This window comes from Myxine glutinosa, chromosome 10 (assembly GCF_964187855.1).
Source record: "Myxine glutinosa chromosome 10, kmMyxGlut1.1, whole genome shotgun sequence".
NCBI classification, from domain to species: Eukaryota; Metazoa; Chordata; class Myxini; order Myxiniformes; family Myxinidae; genus Myxine; species Myxine glutinosa.
Window position 1 is genome coordinate 31,400,125 of NC_136270.1, and position 27,260 is coordinate 31,427,384.

The 27,260-nt window shown below is 44.5% G+C and overlaps 1 protein-coding gene across 3 annotated transcripts in view; it reads left to right on the forward strand.

Annotated features, from left to right (window-relative positions):
• The window catches only part of LOC137434422 (rho guanine nucleotide exchange factor 2), a 200,254-nt gene that overhangs the window by 66,320 nt on the left and 106,674 nt on the right, over positions 1 to 27,260 (forward strand). For all 3 annotated transcript variants that reach the window (XM_068127398.2, XM_068127399.2, XM_068127400.2), the window contains 6 exons: positions 1,201 to 1,394; positions 10,756 to 10,906; positions 12,087 to 12,210; positions 13,388 to 13,421; positions 13,702 to 13,803; positions 16,192 to 16,321. In XM_068127398.2, coding sequence (XP_067983499.2) covers positions 1,201 to 1,394; positions 10,756 to 10,906; positions 12,087 to 12,210; positions 13,388 to 13,421; positions 13,702 to 13,803; positions 16,192 to 16,321 — 735 coding nt within the window. The remainder of the gene's footprint in view (positions 1 to 1,200; positions 1,395 to 10,755; positions 10,907 to 12,086; positions 12,211 to 13,387; positions 13,422 to 13,701; positions 13,804 to 16,191; positions 16,322 to 27,260) is intronic.

Here is a 27,260-nt window from a genome sequence, read left to right on the forward strand (position 1 = left end):
GCACAACTAGTAACAAGTGGATCTCTCAAAGGTGTTCTCAGTGGAAAGGCCTACGCAAAGTCCCTCTTTTGCCTCAAAACAGTGTGTGAGGCAATGGAGAGGCTGTTGATGGAGAGATTCACTGAGGAGGAGAACATCATGATCTCTGACCCTGCTGTGCTTCTCAGAATGACCCAGTCTTGCAACCGAGAGCACCTCGATGAAGCCCTCAAAGACCCCTCAACTCTACTCCTCATCAAAAATTTGCATAAAATTTGCATAATTTTGCATAAAATTTGCAGCAGTAATTTGCATAAAAATGGTATGTGGGACATTTTTTCAGCTTGGGGCCATAGCTAGTCATTTTCTACACATTTTTTCCAATCTAGAAACACTGATTAGAAGTATATCTCCGGGGGGTGCAGGGGGACCTAGTCTTCCTACTAGACTATCTTAGCTTTCTGCTTCTTGCTTCTTGACTCCCCCCACTTCAACCTGGAACTCATAAAAAACCCTTCCTCACCCCATAGATAGATTATGTCAGTTAATTCCAATTCCCCTGACTGTCTTTGCATGAATATTGAAGCAAAATAAATATTTAATAAGACTGCCATCTCACTTTCATCATTAACCAATTTCCCTGTGCTATATCTCAAGAGGGCTGACAAGATGGCCTGGAGGTATGCACATTTACCTTTAAGCTGCCTAGTCTGGGTTTGAATCCTGGCCTAGCCACAAACTGTCATCTCGGTGTTTCCCAGGCAGGGTGATTCGTTAATGTGTGTGTGTCGTTCCTCGGCTGGACCTTAAACTGGGTGTCTCATCTGCTGGCATTAATTGGTGGACGTTAAAGATCCCACGGTGTCCTTCACGAAGAGTATGTGAGCTATCACCGCCATTATTAACAAATTACAAAATTCTTGCCGTGACTTCCTTGTCGGAGTAGAGAATCATCCAGGATTGTAACGCTAGCCATAGAAACTGCTTCTGCAGCACCGACGGTCTGCATCGAGCATGGTTTGTGATCTCTCTCTCCCTCTCCCTCCATTTCTCAATGGGTCAACACTTGTCTTAACCTGTTCTTTACTACTTATACACTTCACCACTAGCCTTAGATAAATGTTAACAAACACCACTTAATTGATGGAAAGTTAATGCATGGAAGAGTGATTTTTGTCATCAGGAAGTACATAGACTGCATAATTGTGTCATCTTACACAGGCTCCAGTGATTGGCTCTGGCAGCAAGCAGTGTCGGATGCTGGGTGAGCAAAGCCAAGAGGCGGAAGAACAGGATGTGGAGGCATCTGAAGGCATTGCAAGTCGAAGAAAAAGTGGAAAGCTGCGATCACGTCTCCCAACCCTCCGAGGACATGGGGGCAAGGGGGAACAGCGCAGCAAAGCGAGCCAGCACAGGTGTGCATTACAGGCAGCTGAGTATTTAAAGGTAGTTCCACCATTTACAACTGTCAGGCCCAATTATGTGTTGTTTCTTCCTTTAATTTCAATTATGCATTGGTTTGGTTTTTATTCAATTTGTGGAACGACTTTAGTTTTTATTAAATACTAGCAGAGGTACCAGGCGTTGCCTTTGCTGTTCCAGCCTTGTTGGCATTTTGAAGAAATCAAATTGTATTTTTTTTCATGGGGGACTAAAACCACCCTTACACCCACTAAAGGATGTGCGGTATTTAATATTCCCTTTCACAGCACTACAAAGTCTTGGCACTAAAAAGCAAAAAAAAAACAAAAAAAAAAAAAAAAAACAATTATTTATTTATATATATATACATATGTACTGTATCAGAGGGAGGCACAAAGCGCCCCTCCTTTTATATAAGGGATCGTTTCTGTGGATGCAGCTTTAACATGGAGACTGAAAATGCGTTTCTTGGCTTCAACTGGACGAAATTGGCTGAAAATCTCAGAAGTAAATGCTTTGTACATCACAACAACAACAACAACAACAACAACAACAACAACAACAGGCATTTCAAAAGGCCATTTTCCCTGCAAGAGCGGGGGTTAGCCTTGCGGTCCCCATGACAATGTTCTCCATTTTGCCCTATTTTCTGCATCTCCCCATGTTAACTCCCTGGCCCGCATTTCTTCTTTGACCATCTTTAGCCAAGTCTTTCTCGGTCTTCCCCGTCCTCTACTTCCGTCCACATTCATTTCCATCACTCTTCTCAACCAGTCACTTTCATCCTTCCTCAACACATGACCAAACCATCTCAAACTGTTTCTCTTCACAGCATCCATCACAGGCTCTATTCCCATCATCTTTCGCAATTCATCATTTGGCTTCCTCTCTCTCAACGATACTCCACACATCCACCGAACCATTCGCATTTCCACCCTTTCCAGCCTTCGTTGCTGCTCTACGTTCATTACCCATGTCTCGCTCCCATAAATCATAACACTTCTCACACATGCAGCATACACCTTTCCCTTCAGCTTCAACGACACTCCCCTCCTCGTCAGCACGCCACTCAGTTCCCGAAACTTCTTCCATGCACATCTCACTCGAGCAACCGTTGCCGAGTCTGATCCACCTTCTCCATTCAGCATGTCTCCTAGGTAACAAAATGTTTTCACACCTTCCAGCTTCACGCCGTCTCCAAGATCCAACTCAACATTTCCTCCATCTGCAGTTCCCTCTGTGCACACCTTACACTTGAATGTAGCTGCCACACTGGTTAATGACCCTCTCAAACCACTACATTTTTGATGAACCCACTCAGCGCACATTGTACATTGAATTGAGTTCACTCCGACACCCTTCCTGCACATAGCACATGGCCACTTCCCAGTTCTTTCCACCTCACCACATGCTTTACCACTTGCCATCACCTTTGTTTTTCCGATATTCACCTTCAGACCTTTCGTCTCCATACATTCCTTCCACTTGTTCATCTTCTCCTTTGTTCGATATTCACCTGTTCATTTTGTACATTGAGGTAATATATTCCAAATTTCAGCAACGTCCGTTTATGCATTCTTGAGTTTTATTTAGAAAACCCTCAAAATCACGGTGTCTGTCTGTCTGTCTGTCTTCGTCCGTCCATCCGCCCAAAATGTGTTGGCACTCATATCTCAAGGGCTATACAATGAAACTAGCTGAAACTTGGAATATACATCGGCCAATAGGTCTAGTTAATGGCTTTCAAAACAAATTCCACCTAATTGTGATCGTTTTTGCTTTAAAATTAAATATATATAAAGATATATATATAAATAAATATATAAAAATATATACACACTTTATAACTTCAAAATATTATTACATGAATCTAACATGCTGGCCCAATGACCTAATGGATAAAGCATCAGACTCCCAAGCTGGGGTTGTGGGTTCAAATCCCGTCTGGGTTGAATATGTTTTTTCCCCTTACTTTATCAAGTCTTTCATATCGTCTTGAATAAAGTCTTGTATGGTGAACAAATGCATTTTGTTCGTATTTAAAATGTATCTTGTGAAAAATGCCAGGGGCATAGATAGAAATGGCCCCTTTATATGGGATGTGCAGGTTTAGACCGCCGTGAGACAGGTTAGTTTTACCCTACTGATGCTATTGTCGCCGGGACAGCAACCCCGCTCAGTACGAGAGGAACCGCGGGTTCAGACACTTGGCGCGTGTGTCTGGCTGAGCAGCCAGTGGCGCGAAGCTACCCTCTGATGGCTGAATGCCTCTAAGTCAGAATCCCTCCTTGGGCACGGCAATACTGTTGCGCGGCAACAATGTGGCGAACTATAGAAAATAAAGGATATTCTTGGGTAAAAAGCAAGGGGCATAGAAAACGCCCCTTTATATGGGATGTGCCATGTGGCAAAGTATATAAAGGAAGCGACATTCCATAGCTTGTAGAAAATGCCAAACAATACAAAATAAAGGGCATTCAAACAATCTGTGTGCATGCTGGACTACCCTTGTGTTCTGAGGAGGAACCAAGTAATGCTCTAGAAAAGTTCACATACAGTATATGTATATACAATCGTAGCCAAAAATATTGGCAACCTTGCATTTTTTTCAGAAAATGCACCATTTCTTCCAGAAAATTGTTGAAATTAAACAATCTTGTGGTATCCACATATGTATTTCTTTGGTTTGCAGTGGAACAAAACAAAAAAACTGAAAAAATTACGAAATCTGAGCTTATTCCACACAGAAATCCCAAAATGGCCCAGACAATATTATTGGCACCTTTTAGAAGGTGTTAGAAATAATTAGATTTCAAGCAGGTGATTCTCCTTTACTTTGGAAATGAACTCACCTATGGTGAGTTGCAGGTGCCTGCAATATAAAAATCACTCATTCAACCAGTTTGAATGGACAAAAGGAGTCATTCTGCTGTTTTGTGTCACTGTGTTGTGTCACAATGAGCATGGAGAAAAGAAAGAAAACCAGAGAATTATCTGAGGAGGTCAGACACAAGAATGTAGCCAAGCATGGACAATCTCAAGTCTACAAGTCCATCTCCAGAAACCTTGATGTTTGTGTGTCCACCATACGCAATGTTATGAGGAAGTTTAAGGCCCATGGCACTGTAGCCAACCTCCCTGGACGTGGCCGCAAGAGAAAACGTGATCGAAGATTGCAGCAAAGGATTGTTCGAATGGTAGAGAAAGCACCTCGATCAACTGCCAAACAGATTCAATCTGACCTTCAGACACATGGTGGTACGACAGTTTCAACTCGCACCATCCGTCGCCAACTCAATGAAAGGGGGTTCAATGGTAGAAGACCTAGGAGGACCCCACTGCTGAGAGAGAGATATAAGAAAGCCTGACTGGAGTTTGCCAAAACACAACTGAACAAGCCAAAATCCTTCTGGGAGAATGTCCTGTGGACGGACAGATGAGACCAAATTAGAGCTTTTTGGTAAAGCACATCATCTTTATGTTTACAGAAAATAAAATGAAGCCTTCAAAGAAAAGAACACCTTCCCTACAGTCAAACATGGAGGAGGTTCAGTGATGTTTTGGGGTTGCTATGCTGCCTCTGGTACTGGGTGCCTTGAATGTGTGCATGGCATCATGAAATCAGGAGATTACCAAGGCATGTTGTCGTGCAATGTTCAACCCAGTGTCAGAAAGCTGGGTCTCCGTTGAAGGTCATGGGTCTTGCAGCAGGACAATAACCCCAAACACACTTCAAAAAGCACCCAGGAATGGTTCAAGACAAAACGCTGGACTGTTCTGAAGTGGCCAGCAATGAGTCCAGATCTAAATCCCATTGAACACCTGTGGGGAGATCTGAAAACAGCAGCTGGGAGAAGGCACCCTTCAAATCTAGGAGAACTGGAGCAGTTTGCTCAAGAAGAGTGGGCCAAACTGTCAGTAGAGAGGTTTAGGAAGCCCATTCATGGCTATAGGAAGTGCTTGACAGCAGTTATTTTGTCCAAAGTCTGTGCTACCAAATATGTAGTCTTGGGTGTCAATAATTTTAACAATGCCATTTCTGTTTATTGGTTCATGAGTTATCAAGTGACCACTATATTCGTCGTGTGTGTGTGTCTGTCTGTCCGCAGCATAACTACCCGATGATGTCATCCGATCTTGATGAAACTTGGGTGGGAGGTTGATATCATGATCTAGTTGTGTCCTGCTTAGAGTGGGCGTATTGCGCCCATTGTGGCCGGAGCCACACCCGAAAAAGATGTCTTATTAGGGGGTAATCGAGTTCAAGCTACATCTTCTCCGAGGGGTTTGGTGGAATCTGACAGGGGTTCGATATTTCGTTAGGCCAATGTCATGTGTCTAGCCCCATGGAGCTCGATTTTTCATTTTTTTTCATTAATTTTTTTTTTTTCATTTCATTTTTCACCGAATTTTCGGTATTGTGTCGCTAACTAACCTCATAACTGATTATACACTATTTTCTATCTCATTTCAAGCTCAGTAACCTTCGTTTTGACATTTCCAGGCCTGGCCTGTCCGGGCCTGTTTCGGTTATAGTCCGTCCTTTGTCATTGAATACCACTCTCTCGTGAACCATCGTCATCTCCTGACTTGTTCTGATTTAAAAGGATATATTAAGTTCTGAATCAAAAACAAAGGCTCTGTGATATTAACAGTGAAATAAAGGATTGTGGAGACCAAATAATTTTGTCAATTTCAACTTATTATTTAGAGAAAATTGGGAGTTATTTGAAAAAAGTGCAAGGGTGCCAATATTTTTGGATTTGACTGTGTATATATATATATATATATATATATATATATATATATATATATATATATATATATATATATATATATATATATATATATATATATATACAAAACAAGCCAACGTTGTATTTCAATTTATTTATTTTTTACTTTTTTTTTGTCTTGAACATTCCCTGGCACTTCACTGATGAAAGTTTGATGAAGATTTGTTTGGCCATCTTTGAGAAAAATGGCGACACACAGACAGACAGACACACCAATCTCATCGTGTAGATAAGCGTAATTCACTAATTTGTGCTTGGCACCATGTTGGGAAAGTGATGAACCTTTACATGCAGGAAATGTAGCTCTTACCTCAAAGCAGAGCAGCTTGGTGGTTAAGTGGAAAAAGTCACACTGCTCTACTTCAATGGTCGCTTCAATACCCCTACAGGCCGTTCAGAGTAGGATATCAATCATTCTGTCCGCATAACAGTGGTCCAATTCTGTTCATGCTCGGGCACAGCCTTTGAAGCAGTGCACATCAACTAACAAGTGATAAAATATATGAATAACGAATAGACGAAAAGTTTCCTAAATTTCTTACACTAGAGATACATAATTCTGTTTACCGGCTGGCTGTCCATTCATCCGTGCGGCTGTCCGTTCATCAGTGCGTCCGTCCATGCGTCCGTGATAGGTTTTCGTAACCGTGATAACTTGAGAATGGCTGAAGATGCCAAACTTGGTGCAAGCATGTATAATGAGGTGAAGATTAACTGATTAGATTTTGGGTTCATGAGGTCAAAGGCCAGAGGTCATGTTAGGTTTCAAAAAAATCCTGTTAGCGCTATAACTTTTGAACCAGTGATGGGATTTTGACCAAAGTTGGTGCATGTATGTATCATGATGCAAATATGAAAGTCTGTTATAGGTTTATAACTTGAGAACGGCTGAAGGGATCCAAGTCAAACTTGATACCGGTATGTATAATGATGTAAAGCTGAACTGATTCGATTTTGGAGTCAAGAGGTCAAAGGTCAAATGACAGACATCCCATTAGCTTTCTAACAGAAATTTTACCCAATGGGATGTCTCTGACCTTCGACCTTTGACCTCATGAACCCAAAATCTAATCAGTTAATCTATACCTCATTATACATATCTGTACCAAGTTTGACTTAGATCCTTTCAGCTGTTCATAAGTTATTGTTCATAAACAAATAATTGCACCGTAATATGACCTCTGACCTTTGACCTCTTGACCCCAAAATGTAATCCGGTCATCTTTTGCATCACAATATATAATTTTACTAAGTTTGGTGAAAATCCCATGATTGGTTCACAGGTTATCTTGGTAACAGAATTTTTCCCTAACTTGTGAACCAATCATCGGATTTTCACCAAACTTGGTAAAGTTATATATTACTAGGGCGTGCCCGTACGTGGGTGCAAAAAAACATGCGTGCAAACAACAACAACAAAAAAAAACTTTGAAACCACGTGGCAGTAACGACCACAGAACCCCCCCCTCTATTTACATGAAATGGTTTGGTCCATTCGCAAAGCCAAAGCGAACGGCTTGCGAGTACGGTAGAACCCCCCCCCTCTATTTACATGAAATGGTTTGGTCCATTCGCAAAGCCAAAGCGAACGGCTTGCGAGTACGGTAACCATACCTTGGGAACCACTTGTCCGATTAATTTCAAACCTTGAAAAGGCACATCCTCGGGTCCCCAGCAATATACCTGGCAAGTTTCAAGTATATCGGACCCGTGGTTGTCGAGAAACAGCGGTCACAGACAAACACACAGACACACACACATACACACACACATACACACAGAGATTACTGGAATTATAGATAGACTAGGGCGTGCCCGTACGTGGGTGCAAAAAAACATGCGTGCAAACAACAACAACAAAAAAAAACTTTGAAACCACGTGGCAGTAACGACCACAGAACCCCCCCCCCTCTATTTACATGAAATGGTTTGGTCCATTCGCAACGACCACAGAACCCCCCCCCCCCCCCTCTATTTACATGAAATGGTTTGGTCCATTCGCAAAGCCAAAGCGAACGGCTTGCGAGTACGGTGACCATAACTTGGTAACCACTTGTCCGATTAATATCAAACCTTGAAAAGGCACATCCTCGGGTCCCCAGCAATATATCTGGCAAGTTTCAATTAGATCGGACCCGTGGTTGTCGAGAAACAGCGGTCACAGACAAACACACAGACAAACACACAGACAAACACACAGACACACACACATACAGAGATTACTGGAATTATAGATAGACTAGGGCATGCCCGTACTATATCTATATCTAAAATTATATCCCCCCCCTCTATTTACATGAAATGGTTTGGTCCAAAGCGAACGGCTTGCGAGTACGGTGACAATCCCCCCCCCCTCTATTTACATGAAATGGTTTGGTCCAAAGCGAACGGCTTGCGGAGTTTGGTAAAGAAATCGCCATAGCGTGCACAAACGCACAGGAAAGCGAAAGAATCGCAAATTAGTTTTAATTAGTTTTAAAACATAGTTTAACGCCAACATAGCGGCAACATAGTTTGCCAACGTGAAATAAATGAATACGCTCTCAAATGTGCCGTCCGAGGCAGAGTCTGTTCGCCACGTTCGGCACACGTGATAACTCGCTGCTCTCTGATTGGTTGAATCGTTTTTTGGACATAGCTCGGTAACTACTTGTCCGATTAATATGAAACCTTGAAAAGGCACATCCTCGGGTCCCCAGCAATATACCTGGCAAGTTTCAAGTATATCGGACCCGTGGTTGTCGAGAAACAGCGGTCACAGACAAACACACAGACATACACACATACACACACACACACACACACAGAGATTACTGGAATTATAGATAGACTAGGGCATGCCCGTACTATATCTATATCTAAAATTATATCCCCCCCCTCTATTTACATGAAATGGTTTGGTCCAAAGCGAACGGCTTGCGAGTACGGTGACAATCCCCCCCCCTCTATTTACATGAAATGGTTTGGTCCAAAGCGAACGGCTTGCGGAGTTTGGTAAAGAAATCGCCATAGCGTGCACAAACGCGCAGGAAAGCGAAAGAATCGCAAATTAGTTTTAATTAGTTTTAAAACATAGTTTAACGCCAACATAGCGGCAACATAGTTTGCCAACGTGAAATAAATGAATACGCTCTCAAATGTGCCGTCCGAGGCAGAGTCTGTTCGCCACGTTCGGCACACGTGATAACTCGCTGCTCTCTGATTGGTTGAATCGTTTTTTGGACATAGCTCGGTAACTACTTGTCCGATTAATATGAAACCTTGAAAAGGCACATCCTCGGGTCCCCAGCAATATACCTGGCAAGTTTCAAGTATATCGGACCCGTGGTTGTCGAGAAACAGCGGTCACAGACAAACACACAGACATACACACATACACACACACACACACACACACAGAGATTACTGGAATTATAGATAGACTAGGGCATGCCCGTACTATATCTATATCTAAAATTATATCCCCCCCCTCTATTTACATGAAATGGTTTGGTCCAAAGCGAACGGCTTGCGAGTACGGTGACAATCCCCCCCCCCCCCTCTATTTACATGAAATGGTTTGGTCCAAAGCGAACGGCTTGCGGAGTTTGGTAAAGAAATCGCCATAGCGTGCACAAACGCGCAGGAAAGCGAAAGAATCGCAAATTAGTTTTAATTAGTTTTAAAACATAGTTTAACGCCAACATAGTTTGCCAACGTGAAATAAATGAATACGCTCTCAAATGTGCCGTCCGAGGCAGAGTCTGTTCGCCACGTTCGGCACACGTGATAACTCGCTGCTCTCTGATTGGTTGAATCGTTTTTTGGACATAGCTCGGTAACTACTTGTCCGATTAATATGAAACCTTGAAAAGGCACATCCTCGGGTCCCCAGCAATATACCTGGCAAGTTTCAAGTATATCGGACCCGTGGTTGTCGAGAAACAGCGGTCACAGACAAACACACAGACATACACACATACACACACACACACACACACACACACACAGAGATTACTGGAATTATAGATAGATGATGCAAAGATGACCAGATTCGACAGGGCTTGGCTTTCTTGTTACACTAGATGACTTCTCATAAGAAACTGCTACAACCTGCAGTGGTGCAGTATTGAGACATTTGAATTGACAATTGGGTTGCGGCTCACCTGGATTCACATCACGTGATGGAAAAGCAAGTCAGAGTGGAAAGCAAAAAAGGATAACATCATGCCAAGCAGAAATTGACAAGTTTCGTTTTTATTTTGTCAATTTCTGTTTTGTGAGTGCAATCAAAGTTGAAGCCAAGTGCGAGTTCAATGTGTCGGAGGAACTGTATGATTGGCCTTTAAAGTTGTAAATGGTGGAACTGTGAAGTGGAACAGGTTTTTGCTACTAAATAACCAGGAATATTGGATTGTCAATCATGTTTTCAGATATATTATTAGTTGAACATCCACTTACTAACTGTTTAAATCCCCAGGTGTACCGAATTGATCGGCGAGTGTTCGAGCTGTATTCTCTTGCAATGTGTTGAGGATGGTGTCTGAAATACTCTTTTTTTTCCTTTTTCTTTGCTTAGCGATGGACCTTCCGAAATAAAAGACATGAATCATAGCCAAGGTCCCAGCAGTGGTCATGTACCTGCAAACGATGAAAGCGGTAGGATTGAGGCCAAGCTCAACGCCTCAACCCTGACCGAAGAAATGGCAGTATCAGCGTGGGATGGGGAGGTATGTGAGAACTGATCCACTGTGGCATAAAACCTTATAATCAGAACTGCTCAACTCAACTCAACGAATCAGAACTCTCAATATACACCACCAGGTTATCCTTTATGGTGGTGGCCATTGTAATTCGGGAAGTTCATGGCAAAATGTGTTTAACAAGATGACCATGTGGGTGTTGCACTTACAATTAATCAAATAACTTTTCCGACATCTTTAGGCCTATGCCAAGAGAGCATGAACTAGCTCATGGATTGTGTGTCAATACATAAAGGCTTCATACGTCACGATGATGTACCAGAATGGCATATTATTGTTGTAGACAGGAATGGGCGAGCAGTCGCACAATCCCAGCAGGTCATGACAAAACAGAGGCAACAAGACCTTCTGATTAAATAAATGAACCGAAGCGAAACATTTGGTGGAGAATATTCCTATGATTGAAGGAGAAGGTTAAAACTTTATTCTTCTCCTTCATTGGTAATACTTTGGTGACGATGCCATTCTCCATCCTCCTTGTGCCGTTTCTCAAAAGGTTGGGGTCATAAACTCAGAGTGTGTGTACACTTGGCCTAAATCTTTCACAGACTGGCGGGAGGGGCTGACTTTCGTCTGATAGCGGAAGGAATTTGGAATTTGTTCAGGGTGCCAGTGTTGTCTCACCTACACGTTGTTGAAGGACACCATGGGATCCTTAATGTCCACCAACACTAATGTTAGCAGATGGGAGGCCCAGCTTCGTGACCATCTGAGGGACGGCACATTCATTGAACCAAACACACTGCTTACGAAGCACTAATCCGACAGTTCGTTTGACTCATGGATCAAACCCAGGCTAGTCATTTAAAAGATAAGGCTATAGCGTGTTATTGCGTGCATTTGATGTTATACACCGTATATTATGGAAGTGAAAGATTGAGCAAAAAAAACAAAAGAAAATTCCTGTTTAAGAACAAAGATTCACAAAGCGTTTTGTGGAGCAGTAGTTGCATCTTGGGTGGGGTCGTTAGTAGTTTACAGTAATGTGGGCAGGTTGGGACGAGAGAGGTTAAACCAATATTGCTTGTGTTAACAGGACTATATGTGTTGCACTCCCCCAAATGTGGTACACTGTGTAGCTAGTATGTATATAACACTTCCTCTTCACCTCCTTCTTTCTCTCCCATAATTATTTTCTTGTCATCAGGTCGACATAAACGACATCGTGAGCAGGCCAAGGTCTCAGTCGGATGCACACACATCTGGCAGATCTTTATTGGACAAAGGTTCGACGCTGGATGTGGGTGCACATACTGGCCCAGCATTCCAGAGTGAGTGAGCGCAGGAGGGTGAGTGAAGGAGAGTATCGCTTGAAGTGGAGACAGGGACAGACAAAGAGCGATTGAGCGGATTCTGTGCATTCTCCATTCAGCTGATTATGGAGAAATGGGAACACACGATCAATTCTAACTCAGTCACCAGCAGCGCTGGAAGGGTATAACCTATATGTGCTCACACTCACCTCTGAGCTGTCTAGCTTGGGTTCGATTCTTGATCCAACCTATAAAATGTCACCCTGATGTTTTGCAGGCAGGGCGATTCATCAATGTGTGTGCTGCCCATCAGATGGACGTTAAACGGACGTTAAACCCTCTGCCAGAATTAGTTGGTGGACGTTAAATATCTCATGATGACCACCTTTAGAGGCCATTTTTCCCTGCAGGGCAGGGGTTGGCCTTTTTTGGGCACCGTGGACCCCTTTTTGAAGCTATGTTTTACGGCCGGATGCCCTTCCTGCCACCAACACTGTTCGTCGCCTCTTGCAACACACAGGGAATTACCAGTGAAACCGGTACTCAATTTGACGACCTCTGAAGGATGACAGGCTGTCAACCCCCCTGGCGTTAATTCAGCGATCGACCGGGATTCAAACCCAGGACCCGAGGATCCCAAGCCGACACCCTAACCGCTAAGCCAACACCAGGCTTGAGCACCCTATCCGTAATTCTAAAATTCCTGCTTTAAACCTACAACGGGCCACTGCATCAGTGGTGTAGTGGGTTAAACCCACTGCATCAGTGGTGTAGCTGTGCCCCCAGCAAAAGATGCTCCCGGCAGCCGGGTGCTACATATGAAAGAAGAAGAAGACGTTACTGACTAGTCAATGTTATTATCGGTGAATAAATATGTGTGGCATCGCCTTCTTGCGGCATGTGGTTATCTCGGACATTATTTTTAAATCCATGTGCATAACGACAGCAATTTGATTTTTCTGTTAAGTGTCTGTGATGGAATGGAACAGCGAACAGTATAAGTATATTCCAGGGAAGTTTGTTGATTTGTTCAGTGAAATTTGAGGACAGGGAAATGGGAAATACATTGACAGGCCACATTCTCTTCTAACTGTATCGTTAACAGTTGTATTATTTTTTTCCCCACATCATTCCCATGCTTGTTTGGCTTCCTTGTGTTTTTCAAACATAATTTCGTGTTTTTTGTTTTTTTCAGAGCCTCGAGCGATGAGCATTCCTTCTGAGACTAGGTGAGCAACCGCATGCTCACCATTCTACACCTTTGCTGTTCTATTTGGGTCTGCAATGTGACACAATGTTTATGGGCTCTTTGTAAGAGGCTGCAGTGGGATTTCAGCTTGCGTTGTGTTTCGGTGGGATTTTCTGTAAATATTTCATTGTGGTCTCAAACGTCGAAACGTGTCAGCAACTTAATGCTCGTGCCAACATGAGCCAAGTTCTATAACAGAATCTGATTGAGCTTGTGTCTTCTGCCTCTAATGCCACTAGTTATTTGTTGTGTTGGGTTAGGCTCTCTTCATTTGCCCATGAGGACGTGTTCACCGAGGTATGGACTCCTCCACCGTCCTCCACAGGAAGTTCGTGCTCATCCCTCACTGACCTCGTTGAGAGGTGAACGCAACTTACTGCAGAGATATTCACACAGAGCACACACATTTATGACAAAAGGAACCACCTTTAGAGGCCATTTACCCCCGCAGAGCAGGGGTTGGCCTTTTTCGGGAACCGTGGTCCCCTTTTTTAAACAATGTTTTATGGTCGGATGCCCTTCCTGCCGCCAACCCTGTTAGTCGCCTCTTGCGACAAACAGGGAATTACCAGTGAGCTGGTACTCAATTTGCCGACCTCAGAAGGATGACAGGTTGAGTCAACCTCCCTAGCGTTAATTCAGCGATCGACCGGGATTCGAACCCAGGATCCGAGGATCCCAAGCCAACATGAGGCTAGTATTTATGACAAAAGCATACTGTTATTTCTGATGTTCTGCTCAAAAGCAGGTTCAGTGCTGCCAAAGCAGCCCCAAGGCAAGGATCACACTAGGTGGTTTGCCTTTACCTTCACAATGGTAGTCAAGGCAGGAGTTAGTAATTTGTTCAGGGTATCAATGATAGCTCGCCTACTTTTTGCCAAAGACATCGTAGGATGTTTATCGTCCACCAATTGATGCCAGCAGATGGGATGCCTGGCTTAACGTCCCTCTGAGGGACGGAACGCATTGATGTCTCACCCGACAAAGACATACACACAGGGGATATTTGGTGGCATAAGCAGCAACGATGGTTGACGAAGGTGATGTCAGCTGACTCCCGAGCAGATGGAAGACCACCTCGGGCAAATGATAAGGGGAATAGAGCAGAATGTTTGAAGCACAGTATGTGCATTTGGATAAAATCCGTCAGCAAAGCGACAGGTAAAAATGTCTATCAACTGATAAAGGGACATTTTAATCAGTTATTAAACTCCAAAACAACTAATATTTAACAATACCTTAGGGCGTACGGAAAAGTAGTTGGGGAGAGGGGAGTAAGGCGGTTGGGTTTTGGACAAATGTGCACCTAATACATTTCAAAATTCGCCAGATTTGTGTATGTAATGAATAACCCTTTTGAATTAGTTTTATACTGAAAGAAGACATTCATAATCGGGGGAGAGGGCTAGCTCTTAGAGGAAGAGTGCCAATAATATAGTGATGGGATGTTGTTGTTACCTCCGCTCCGCCACTGAAGGTGGAAGGAAGTTATGTTTCCACCTCTGTCTGTCTGTCAGTCTGTCTGTCTGTCTGTGAGCATGATATCTCAAAAAGTTATGGACAGATTCGGTCGAAGCTTGGTGGACAGGTTGGGTGTGTGAATGAATGAATGAATGAATGATCGTTTTTTAAGGCCATTTTCCCCGCTGGAGCGGAGGTTAGCCTTGCGGGCCCCATGACAATCATGGTTCCCTGTTTGAGGCAATGTTTTTTATGATTGAGCATGAGGCAATGGTTGGGTGTGTGACAAAGATTAATTGGTTATATTTTGATGAGAATCCGGATCTGGATGCAAGAGGTTTTTTGTTTTTTTTGAGTGATTCTTTACCGTTGATAGGTCGGGATGAAAACGATATCTGGCACGATACCTCAAAAATGTTGTGGACAGAAAATGACAAAACTTGCCAGATGAGTTGGCTAGGTGACAAAAACAAGCCAATTAGATTGTGGTTCAAGTTCGGATCCAGATCCGGTCTATCAATGGGATACAAAACGTAAACTGTTCAGCATGGCAGAGATATGCGCTCTACCGAGTGCCGTTCTCGTTTTTAGCTCACCCGGACTTTAGTTTTTTAAGGTCACCCGGACTTTAGTCCGGTGAGCCTATGTGATCGAGCAGTGTCTGCAGGTCAGTCAGTCAGTGAGTCCGTAAACACTTCAGTCATTATCGCTTACACCAAAAACACGATTTCCATGAAACTTGGCCACAAGCTGTTGTGTTTTAACTACATCAAAATCTGTGCTTATTAACGGGTTGAAATCAGCCATCAAACACTAAAAATTCCTACCTTAACCTACAGGGGGTGCTAAAAACATGACATGTAAACATGTATTTCTGTAATCAGCATCGAGAGGGCTTTCACTCAACCAATCACATGACCAGATTCTGGCCATTTCGATATTTTATGATGTCATTGACTGGTACTCCTGAACCAGGTGAGCTTCAGGATCCGCGGTCCTATTTTTTCTGTTTTCAGGGGTTTTGGTTTGAGATATTCCACTGTATAATCACTTAAATGGAACGTATTTCGATATTTTACCAAGCTACACTATAATGAACCACCCAGTGTCATCGTTGCCATGGGGATGTTTTGGCAGTACCAAACCAGCTTCCTGGTAGAGCACCAAAGACAGGCTACAGTTAAGCAGTCATTTTGATATGGCACATTTGTGCCATCCATGTTCCAATTCACTTCAATCACTAGTGCTCGTTGCTTAAACCATGACCTCAATTGGATATCTTTTTGCAGTGTCGAGTGGGGCGCCAGCGCTGATGATAGAGGCAAGGCCGAAGGGGCACAAGAAGGTGGCGGTACACGCGTGCGTCGCACACTCAGCTTCTTGCGGAGCCGCATGGGCAGCTCAAGAAACTGGGACAAGGTGAGATGGATATCTCCTCGGAGGAATGCATGTTGATGAGTTAACTCTGCATATGCAGTGACCAACAGCTTATAACTACAAGACATGCATGGATTTGAACCAGGAACCTAGGATGATATGTAAAGTACCGTATACCAGTGACTATTGTAAAAGCAAATTATTGACGTCACATAAGCATTGATTTACCTCTGCCACCAAAGGTGGATGGAGGTTATGTTTTCGCCCCTGTCTGTCTATTTGTTTGTCTGTTTGTCCGTTTGTGAACAAAATATCTCAAAAAGTTGGACGGATTCAGCCGAAATTTGGCAGAGATGTAGCGTATGTGACAAGGACATACGCTACATCAAACAACGAAATGATTAGATTTTGGTGAAGATCCGGATTCGGATCCGGCTACTAGAATTTTGTAAGTGATTCTTCACCATTGCGAGATAGGCCCAAAAACGATACATAGAAGGATATCTCAAAAGGTTGTGGATGGATTTGGACGAAACTTGTTGGACCGGTTGGGTGTCTGATAGGGACCATTCAATTCAATTTTGGTGAAGATCTGAATATGGATTCGGATATCAGCATTATTTAATTTTTTAAGTGATTCTTCACCATTGGGAGATAGGGCAAAAAACGATACATAGCGGGATATCTCAAAAATTTATGGATGGATTTGGACGAAACTTATTGGACAAGTTTTGTGTGTAACAAGGAAGAATCGATTCAATTTTGGTGAAGATCCAGATCCGAATCCAGCTTGCAGAATTGTTTCAGTGATTCTTCACCATTGAGTGATATGGCCAACCAGGTATGCTCTCCACTGAGTGCCGGAATAGTTTGTCCCTATTTCTGTAAGCTTTCCTGTTTGAGCACATTTTAGCACAATGAAGAATCTAGGCCTAAGTATGCCAATTGTTGCAACTCCTGCAAATATTATGTGTTTCTATTTAAGATTTTACAATGTGCATTCTTCATATTTCCATATCTACATGAAGTACTGTATTTCAGGCTATGAGATCTGATAATGTGCAAGCTTAAGGAGAGATTTGTTTTTACATCTGTGCAAACTGGAATCGTTTGTAAATTTAATTTCGTTTCCAGGTAGCCCGGGCATCTGTTTTCCTTTATGGCAGCAGTATAGCAAGTCAATTACATTACATGGCTCACAGATGGCACTGAAGGTTTGATTTAAAATCTTGGTCTGTTTGTTTTGCAATAATAATGTTTATAACCCCATAACCTCACGGTGGTTTAGTTCTTATTTGACTCTTTCAATTTTTACCCCGCGCGCAGCGAAGCGAAGCGAAAAGCGGGGTTAATCAATTAGTTCATGTCCGTCCGTCCGTCTGTCTGTCTTATCAGTTTATAATCGTCAGGTTATGATTGAGGAACAACTTCTTTCAATAAAATGTTTATTTATGAACGTGAATCGAAACATGAATACGAAGAAAAGTTTCTTGTTTTATCGTAATTTGGCTTTGAATTTGGCCCAATCGCACATGCGCAGAGAGGAGTGAGACAAAAATCATTTTACTATGTTTGCCTGTCTGGCAGTTGAACAAAATTGAAAATCATTCAAACAGGAAACTTACTGTTTTAAGAACGTCATAAGGATGCGGTAAAAGCCGGAATTAATTAATTTATACGCCTTTAAGCCTCTTTAAACATTTATTCAACTTGAATTATATACTTGAACACTGAAGAACACAAATCACCTTCATTATACTTCCAAGAACCATGCTGTATATATATATATATATATATATATATATATATATATATATATATATATATATATATATATATATATAAATAAATAAATATTATAAAACAGGAGTGTCCGTCTGTCCCTAAACTACTCCCTCAGTTTTGCGCCTAGCCCCACCAAACCTTCTGTAGAACGTTTTCGTGTGCCAGCGGATGTTGTAAGGTAGGTAGGAGGTTTCATAAGCTCCTCAATAAAATTATGATTTTGAATTTCCAACCGTACGGAACTGCTCCATATCGGGATGTAACGTCAACATGGATTTAAATATTTATGTCACGAGTGTTCGTAAAAGTTGTTTTCCTGTGATCTATAACCCTATTTGTGAGCGTCTGTTTGTTCGGTTGTGCCTCATGGACAGCCTAAGGCAGTGACTCAGAGAGAGAAGAGGGGGTCCATGGGTGGGTAACTTTTCACGACAAAAAACATGGGTGCATCAGATTTAGACTATGGGCGTGCCCAAGGGGCGTGGCAGCGGGGCGTGCCCAAGGGGCGTGGCTTCCTCTGACTATAAAAGGCCCACTACACACACACGTGACTGACTATTTATTTTCCGGACAACGCCGGGTAACTCTGCTCGTATACACTATATGGTTCATACAATATGTGCTCCAGTCACGTAAGACCTTGTGAAGTTGAAGCCTGCATCAGGTGACTGTGTTCGCCACCATTATTGGCAATCAAGGTATTGTCATCGTCATCATCGTTGTTGAATAACGAACAATGTTAGAATCAGACTCAATTACCTTGTCAAAGTACACTATGCACAACCCTTCGATTCTGCTGCCACCATTCCAGGTACAGGTTTCAGCCTGTGTGGAAGATTCAGGCTTTGCTACTCCACTTATAAGCTCTAGGTATTCCGATGGGATTAATTGTGCCCGCTTGTTGTTTCTGATGGTTCAAGTATTGTAAAACATTACGTGTGTCCATTGTTTCTGTGTTCCATGTACAGGTGATACGACAGGACACTTGACCTGCTTGTACCATCAATTTTTCCAGTGCTGTGTCCATTCTTGCTCTCCTACCCTCCTCCCCCAAGTAGATTCCATAAACTTTAATCATGAGAAACTATGCTTGGTAATACATGTTTTATTATTTCAAAACTTTATACACTAGAGATAATAGTTGGTAATACATGTTTTTGATAACAGTGAGCGTAGCATAAAATAAATACTTTGGTAAACATGCCTTATGTATGTTATGTCATTGCGATTGAGCAGATTAACAAGCAAAGTTTTCTTTTCAAAAAAGAAAAAAGGATGACGTGAGTATTTATGCCGTGACGTCGGTGGTCATGTACATTTGCCAGCTTTGGATCGCCTACTGTACAGACTCCACACAACTGCTTCTTATTACGATTGTACTTGGAATTGTTTACAGCCTTGTCTCAAAGAATAGTTCTTGACACATCAGGCACATCTCTGTCTTTCTCTTTGTCATCTGTGCGTGCTCCACCTTGGTGCTCTTGGGTGCTTGAGAGCACCTGTGGGAGTCTGCCTTAGCTGGCTACTCGCCCATATCAAACTTAACAGCACAGATGGACGTGCTCAAAAGTTTGCGTCAAATTGTTAACATACCATCATGAAACCTGGGTCTTCTGAACTGGAACCTTGCTCTGGCTAGAAATTAGAAGACTAGAACTGGAAACTGGGATCTGCATTATAATGAATTTCTGAAGGCACTGTAGTCGCTCAAGTTATATGGGATGAATACACATGCATCTTGATCAAGGTAACTCTCCCAGATTACTGGGGGCATGCTGAATATCGCCAATGATTTCACCACTTTTTTATTTGGGGAGGGGCCATGTACATATTACAGATACAAAAATCGGGGATTTTTTAAACCCCTCTTTCTTGTCTGTCCGTGTTCTGTCCGTGTCTTGTCTTGTCTTGTCATTTCTTCTTGTGGAAGAAGAAATGCGGGCAAGGGGGTTAACCAGGGGATATGCAGAAAATAGGATAAAATGGAGAAGATTGTCATGGGGCCCTCAAGGCTAACCCCCGCTCTAGCCGGGAAGATGGCCTTAAAATGCCTGTTGTTGTTGTTGTTGTTGTTGTTGTTGTTGTTGTTTCTTGTCTGTCCGGTAATCCTTTGGAAGCAGCAGAATAGCAAATTGCCTGCATTACACACTGGGCAGGTTCCAAATCAATCCTGATATATCGTGATTAACCCTTTATTTTTTGGTAAAATACACTATTTGATCAACCCGATTTAAATTTAATTTAATACAGATTTAAGCCAATTTAAATACGGTAATTCCTTGCCTGGAATGGTTTTTCAACACCAGCTCTTGCACTATTCAACTCGATCTCCTTCCCATTTGGACTTTAGCAAGGAAAATATTTCATCTATTCTTCCAACTTGGGATTCATTCATTCACACATATGCACCACATGGCTGCTGGTTGAATCATTTCTGCTAGGGTACAACTACATTGCTGATACAGTCTCAGGGCAATAACTAGAACGGCACTCGGTAGAGCTCATACTCCCACCAGGTTAAGCAGTTTATGATTTGCATCCCACTGCTCTGCATTTGGACTTGGACCAAAATGTAATTGGCTTGTTCTTGTCACCGAACCAACTCATCCACCTAATTTTGTCATAATCTGTCCAAAACCCTTTGAGATATCGTGATATATATATGTATATATATATATATATATATATATATATATATATATATATATATATATATATATATATATATATATATATATATATATATATTGTTACGGTCCGCGGATAAGGATGTTGTTTGCCGAGCGAAGGCACCGCGGCCGAACAGTTGTTCCCCGACTAAACCCGATTCACCCAAACGTTGGCCGTATCGCGCCACCGCTATTCAATCGGGAAAAGACTAAGACGACGAATGCAAAGAGGAAGAAGAAGACGTACAGAAGAGTAACGGGGTTTATTATTATTTACACACATAAGCAAAAAGAGCAGTCACGATTATTTACAGGTGACATGAAAACGCAGGTGACACAGTGAAAATTACTAGCTTATACAGACTTAGTTACTACCCAGGACAGCACGAACAAAACAAACTCACGTACGCAAATGGGGAACTTGCAGGCAGGAATGCCTGGAAAGGATGAGCAGGTGGGATCACAGGGCACAGCGAGCAGGTCCACTCCGGGCGGGAAGCGGGGAGCCGGCAGCTCCTTGTAATCCGCTTTACAGCGCACGCCGGCAGCTCCTGGTATTCGGCTTTACAGTGCACGCCGGCAGGGTCACTCGCTGCCCCGTCAGGGCTTCACGCGGCTGGTTGAAACGGGGCTGGACTCATCTGCCGTATCTCTTTGCAACACGTTCGTAAAAGTTCCTCTGCTTTCTCTTGGACCCTTTCTTTTTCGTGTACCTCTCCACGCAGCTCAGCTCGTATTCCCTGCCTCTCACTTCTCTCCAGCGTGGGACTGACACGCCCCCTTCGGTTTCGGTACCGCCCTCCTCCCCCGTGCTCTGTTTCGTGACCTTGTATGGTAATCCCATTGGGCATGGGGCTGAACAGCCCCGCCCTTCGTGGTGCGCTCTGGGCTTGCCTCTCCCGGGCGACCCCACCCCTCCTGTTCAAACAGAGCACGGAGCACATATTCACTATAGCAGCGAAATGAGAGGGCGTGCACCCCACGCTTGTGAACTGCTTTACCCGCAGATGGAGAGTTTGGCTGGGAAATGGAAGTATTGAAGGGGAGCTATTCTTAATTGATTCGGTGCAATGGAGTATTATTCTAATGGAAGACAAGGCCTTACTCTAAAACACATAATAAGATATCAGCTACTGAACAAGGGTTTTATCGGGTCCTGCAATGTGGTGTTTCATGGAATAACTACCGGGACGCCCTTTTTACCTTTACACAACTCTGGAGGCAGGAGGGGCCATATTCAAACAATGTTCATACAACAATTTACCACTACAATACACACAATCAAAAAAATGCAATCCTCATATCCGCAACTATATATATATATATATATATATATATATATATATATATATATATATATATATATATATATATATATTGTTACAGACGCGGCTTTTAGATGTTATATTGACCGAGCGGTGGTGTATTTAACCGCGTCCGAACAGTTACTCCCCGATTAAAACCCGATTCCACCCGACGTTGACCAGATCGCCCCACAGATATTCAATCGGGAAATCTCTAAAGCGACCGAAAGAGAATGAAAAAGAAGAAGAAGAAGAATACGGAGGAAGAACAGATTTTATTATACACACACAAGCAATGGATGGAAGAAGCAGTAACACAGCGAATCGTTAACTTACACTATTCATTCTTACTTAGCCCCAAGACAACGAGCAGGACAGGACGTTCACACTTACACAGGGGATAATGCGGGCAGGTAAGGCTTGAGATGGATTGCTTGAGAGGGAGGCCGCATCTGGGGGTGGGGCCGTCTCCCTCCTTTCAGCGCGTCTCTCCAAAGCTGGTTTCCTTGCCGAGTACCTCTCCTCTTTGGCTTGGAGCGTTTCGCATCTCACCGCTCCTTTTTGGTGCAGCCTCTTTGCTCCTCTCCCAGGGTCATCTCGCAGCTCATCTCCAAGGCCTCTCTGAAAGCAGTCCCTTACAGTCGCTTTTATCACCTCGAGCGAAATCAAGCCGCCGACTCCGAGGGCACGCCTACTGGGTCACTCACCACGGTGTTGATTGGCTGTTAGGGCTGGTTCACTCCTTCCCTCTTATGACGAGGTGGAGACACGCCTTTCTTCCCCAACCTTACCTCGTGGCCAATGGTGGTTTGAAGAAAACCGGCCAAAATGCGGAAGGCAATTGGAAGGGAGGTTTTGGGGAAATTGGAAGGGCCTACGCTTATTTTGTTTGATACAATGCAAAGTCAATCTAGTGGGAAAACACATACTTAGCCTACATGGAATAAGGAAATACACTATTTAAAAGATATATCGTGACCTGCGTGTACTTTTCATGCAATTAACTAGGACGCTGACTGCGACCATTATTTACATTACAGGTACCGTACGTTTGTAACGTTCACATTGTAACGTTTCCACATTCGTTACACGGCACCCTCCTTTCTTCAGGTCTGTCCTCGGGCCTATTAGACTTTAACTTAGTGTGACACGTAGGTGTAATTCCCTCTACAATTAACCTGACCCTGAGTGTGACAATCTTAAAACACAAATAAGTATGTCCCCCTATTGCATTGCACCCTGTCTAACAGACTCAAGCCCACAGCTAACCGAATTACGGAATTATTCTCAAACTATACATTTACGGTGGGGAGCATTATTTACAATGACGTGATCTCTTATTTACAACGCAACCCAGGACCTGTGTTTTTTTGTTGTTTTGTTTGTTTTTTTGTTTTTTTAGGGAACAAGAGAAAGAAATTCCTGTTGGGAGGGAGGAGACAGCACGCATTGCATCGATGCACCAGTACCAATACCACCAAAGCACCCAAAAGCACCAAACACCACAAAGCACCCAAAAGCACCATCCAGTGCGCAGTCACCATGGCTCATAATAAACACAACAAAACAACTGGTGGTGGTCTTCTCTTTCTCTGCTGGGCCGATGTTCTTCCCGACGTCTTCTGGCTTCATGCGGCCTATTTGGACATAATAAAAAGCACAACTTGTGTCCATTTTTATTTAGGGCCTCAGGGGCCAACTAAGGGTGGTCCACCTGTTTGGCATAGGTGCCACCTTACCGAGGTCCGCAAGCAAGATTCCCTGGCCACTATGGCCGGTTTCCAACAGGGGTGCCCTGCCCCAGAACCTGGGGTCCATCAAGTGGTACTTGGCCGCAGAACAGCGGTCCATACAGTGGTACATCAACGCAATGCATGCTGGTTCTGGGAATCTCGGGCGCACAATGGCCACCTCACGCACGCTCCCCTCGGCACCCAATGGCGCACAGGTCATGTGGGAGACAAAAGAAAGACAATTGAGCGAGGGGTAAGGTCACAAGGGTACACGTCAATAAGGCAATGCAAGGTGAAATGCGTACGGAGGGCGAAGTGAGAAAGCTCGTCACTACCGTACGTCACCCCCCTGTCACCTATCCTACCCTTACCCCATATGTACAAAAATCTACCCATTTACAAATTCGTCACTACTGTCACGTCTTCCCCATATTTCCCCTATACCAAATTCGTCTCCACAATCCCTTTACTTCAAAATTTGCCATCACCAATTCATCATCAATCCTCATAAGGAGGGAGAGATGGAATTATGCACAATGTCACACCCACGTCATGATGCGTCTCACAATCCAAACATTTGCATCATAAAAAATAATCAAAACATGGCATGGTGTGGAGTACCTGTCACCTCAGGTGAGTGGATGCAGATGGTGCGAGGAGATCCTTCATCCTAACTATGTTCTAAATGACTTTAACACACTTTACACTACCCGGGGTCTTTCCCTGCCAATCCATTGGCCAACTTACACTATGGGTTCTAATAACCAATTCCCATTGACCAACTGTGGTGCTTCTCAATTTGGGGTCTCACTCCCCCGATTCATCTCCTGGTGCTCTAGCACAATTTCTGGGCTGCGACGTGTACCTCTCCCAGCAGGTCTACCCACCTGCACACCTCCACCACTGTAGTTGCCACCCGAGCTTACCTAGCTCCTCACCCTAACCTAACTAACTGGGGACAGCCCCTCTCCTGGCTCTGTCACCCCATGGTGCCCTCTGGCACTGGGCTACCCGGGTCCGTCCTCCGGATCCTCGGGCCCCATCCACAACAACTACTACCGGCTCCCAGAGCCCACCTGCGGCCTCACCTGGCCGACATCCTCACAGTGGTGGAGTGCCCAAACCAACTACACACACTAACAGGCTACACGCCCAGCCATTTCCACAACACCAATGCACCCATCCATATACCATTCTGTCACCCGCACCACAGATGCCAATATCCAACCACAATTTACCTGTACCCTCTACCTAACACTTACACTACCCGCCCCGGGTATCCGTGATGGGGGTCCACTCTTCCCCCATTCACACCTTCGCACCATCCACTCCACTCCACAATTTCCACCATTCTCACTCCACGACCATCCATTCCAATACTCCAGATATTCCACACTACCATTTATTCCACACAGCCACATACACCTGCTCTTCATTCACCTGTCGTTGCACACCTGTGCAATCATACCTGGTGCCACCTGCACCCTCCTTTCTTCCTGGACCATTTGGTCAACACAACACGCAATCACCGCTACTCCCTCATACACTGCTCCACACACCTGTTCAGTTGCACACCTGTGCAATCACACCTGTTCCATTCTCACCTGTTCAATCCTCACACACACGGCATCATCTCAGCTAACTACTCCCCTCTGAAACTTGCGCTTCCCAGTCGTCCCTTTAAACTATTGCGCTCCCACGTCATTATAATCCATACTAATCTACCTGCGTCCCCACTACAGGTATCAGTCACTAACTAAACTTAACGTCACCTAATGTCATCTTCTAGGGCCCTATCAATATAACCTAACCCACCCGGGCTAGTTTTCACTGCCATACACCCCATAAGCTATTGCGCATTTGCCCCCACCTGTGAGGGATGGTGGATTTGCCATCCCACCACATCGGGGGTCTCTCACTATAAATTTTGTTCGTCCAGATTCCAACCAATTCAAAAATTTTCCATTTACTGCCAATTCTACCCACCTTTCGAAATTTCGTATCAATTCACTATCACTATCACGATCACCATCATCACAGTCCGCTATATCCTAGCCTCGGTGCGTCATGACATCATTAAACTCGGCTTCGTAAAGCCGAGCAATGAATTCGGGTGGTTTGGTTGCCTGCAGGTTGAATCCGTCCGGCTTTCGGTTCAAGGGAGGTGGTTTGGTTGGACCGAGGCTCCACGCACCATCTCGGCGCGGCACCTTGCGGTCCCGGGCCCGATGACTCAATCTCCCCCGGTCGGAACCCCGTCCCCACGAGGGGGCACCGTTCCGCCTCCTCCCACTCGCCCTTGAACCGGACCGGTCGCCTCGCCCGACAAAGCCCGGACTCGACCGTGCGGGGCGGGGCCAAGCCCGAATCGGCAACGACGCTTCGAAGAGAAGCGACGCAGCATCGACCCGCGCCGGGCCTCGCACCCAACAAAGCACCCCCCCTCGCACAGAGCGCTCGCATCGGCTATCCGTCGCCCTAACCGCTAACCTGGTTACCATCGATGCTTTACTTGCATGCTTACAAGCGCTACCCCTTTCACCCTCACAAAACCTGGCGTTCCAACGCCGTCCGTACATTCCACCAACGCTCTCCCTGTTACACACCACACCTCTCGCGCACACTTTGGTCCACACCTCTCCTCCGTTACGTCCTCCGTAACACTCACCATGGGCGTGCACTCTTGCATCCACCCACTAACGCGCTCACATGGGCTCTCCCACACCCGCGCCATGACCAATTCAGGTGTGCTTTCTCGCACACGTTCCACCACCACCTTACTCTCCGTGTCACACTTCGTACACCCCGACGTGCATTCTCGCTCGCACTCGGTTTCACACTCGCGCTCCGATGTGCCCGCTCGCACCTGCGCCATCACCAACTCACTATTCGTGTCACACTCCGTACACCCCGACGTGCATTCTCGCTCGCACTCGGTTTCACACTCGCGCTCCGATGTGCCCTCTCGCACCTGCGCCACCACCAACTCACTATTCGTGTCACACTCCGTACACCCCGACGTGCATTCTCGCTCGCACTCGGTTTCACACTCGCGCTCCGATGTGCCCTCTCGCACCTGCGCCATCACCAACTCACTATTCGTGTCACACTCCGTACACCCCGACGTGCATTCTCGCTCGCACTCGGTTTCACACTCGCGCTCCGATGTGCCCTCTCGCACCTGCACCATCACCAACTCACTATTCGTGTCACACTCCGTACACCCCGACGTGCATTCTCGCTCGCACTCGGTTTCACACTCGCGCTCCGATGTGCCCTCTCGCACCTGCGCCATCACCAACTCACTATTCGTGTCACTCTCCGTACACCCCGACGTGCATTCTCGCTCGCACTCGGTTTCACACTCGCGCTCCGATGTGCCCTCTCGCACCTACGCCATCACCAACTCACTATTCGTGTCACACTCCGTACACCCCGACGTGCATTCTCGCTCGCACTCGGTTTCACTCCCACACTTTATAGCACACCC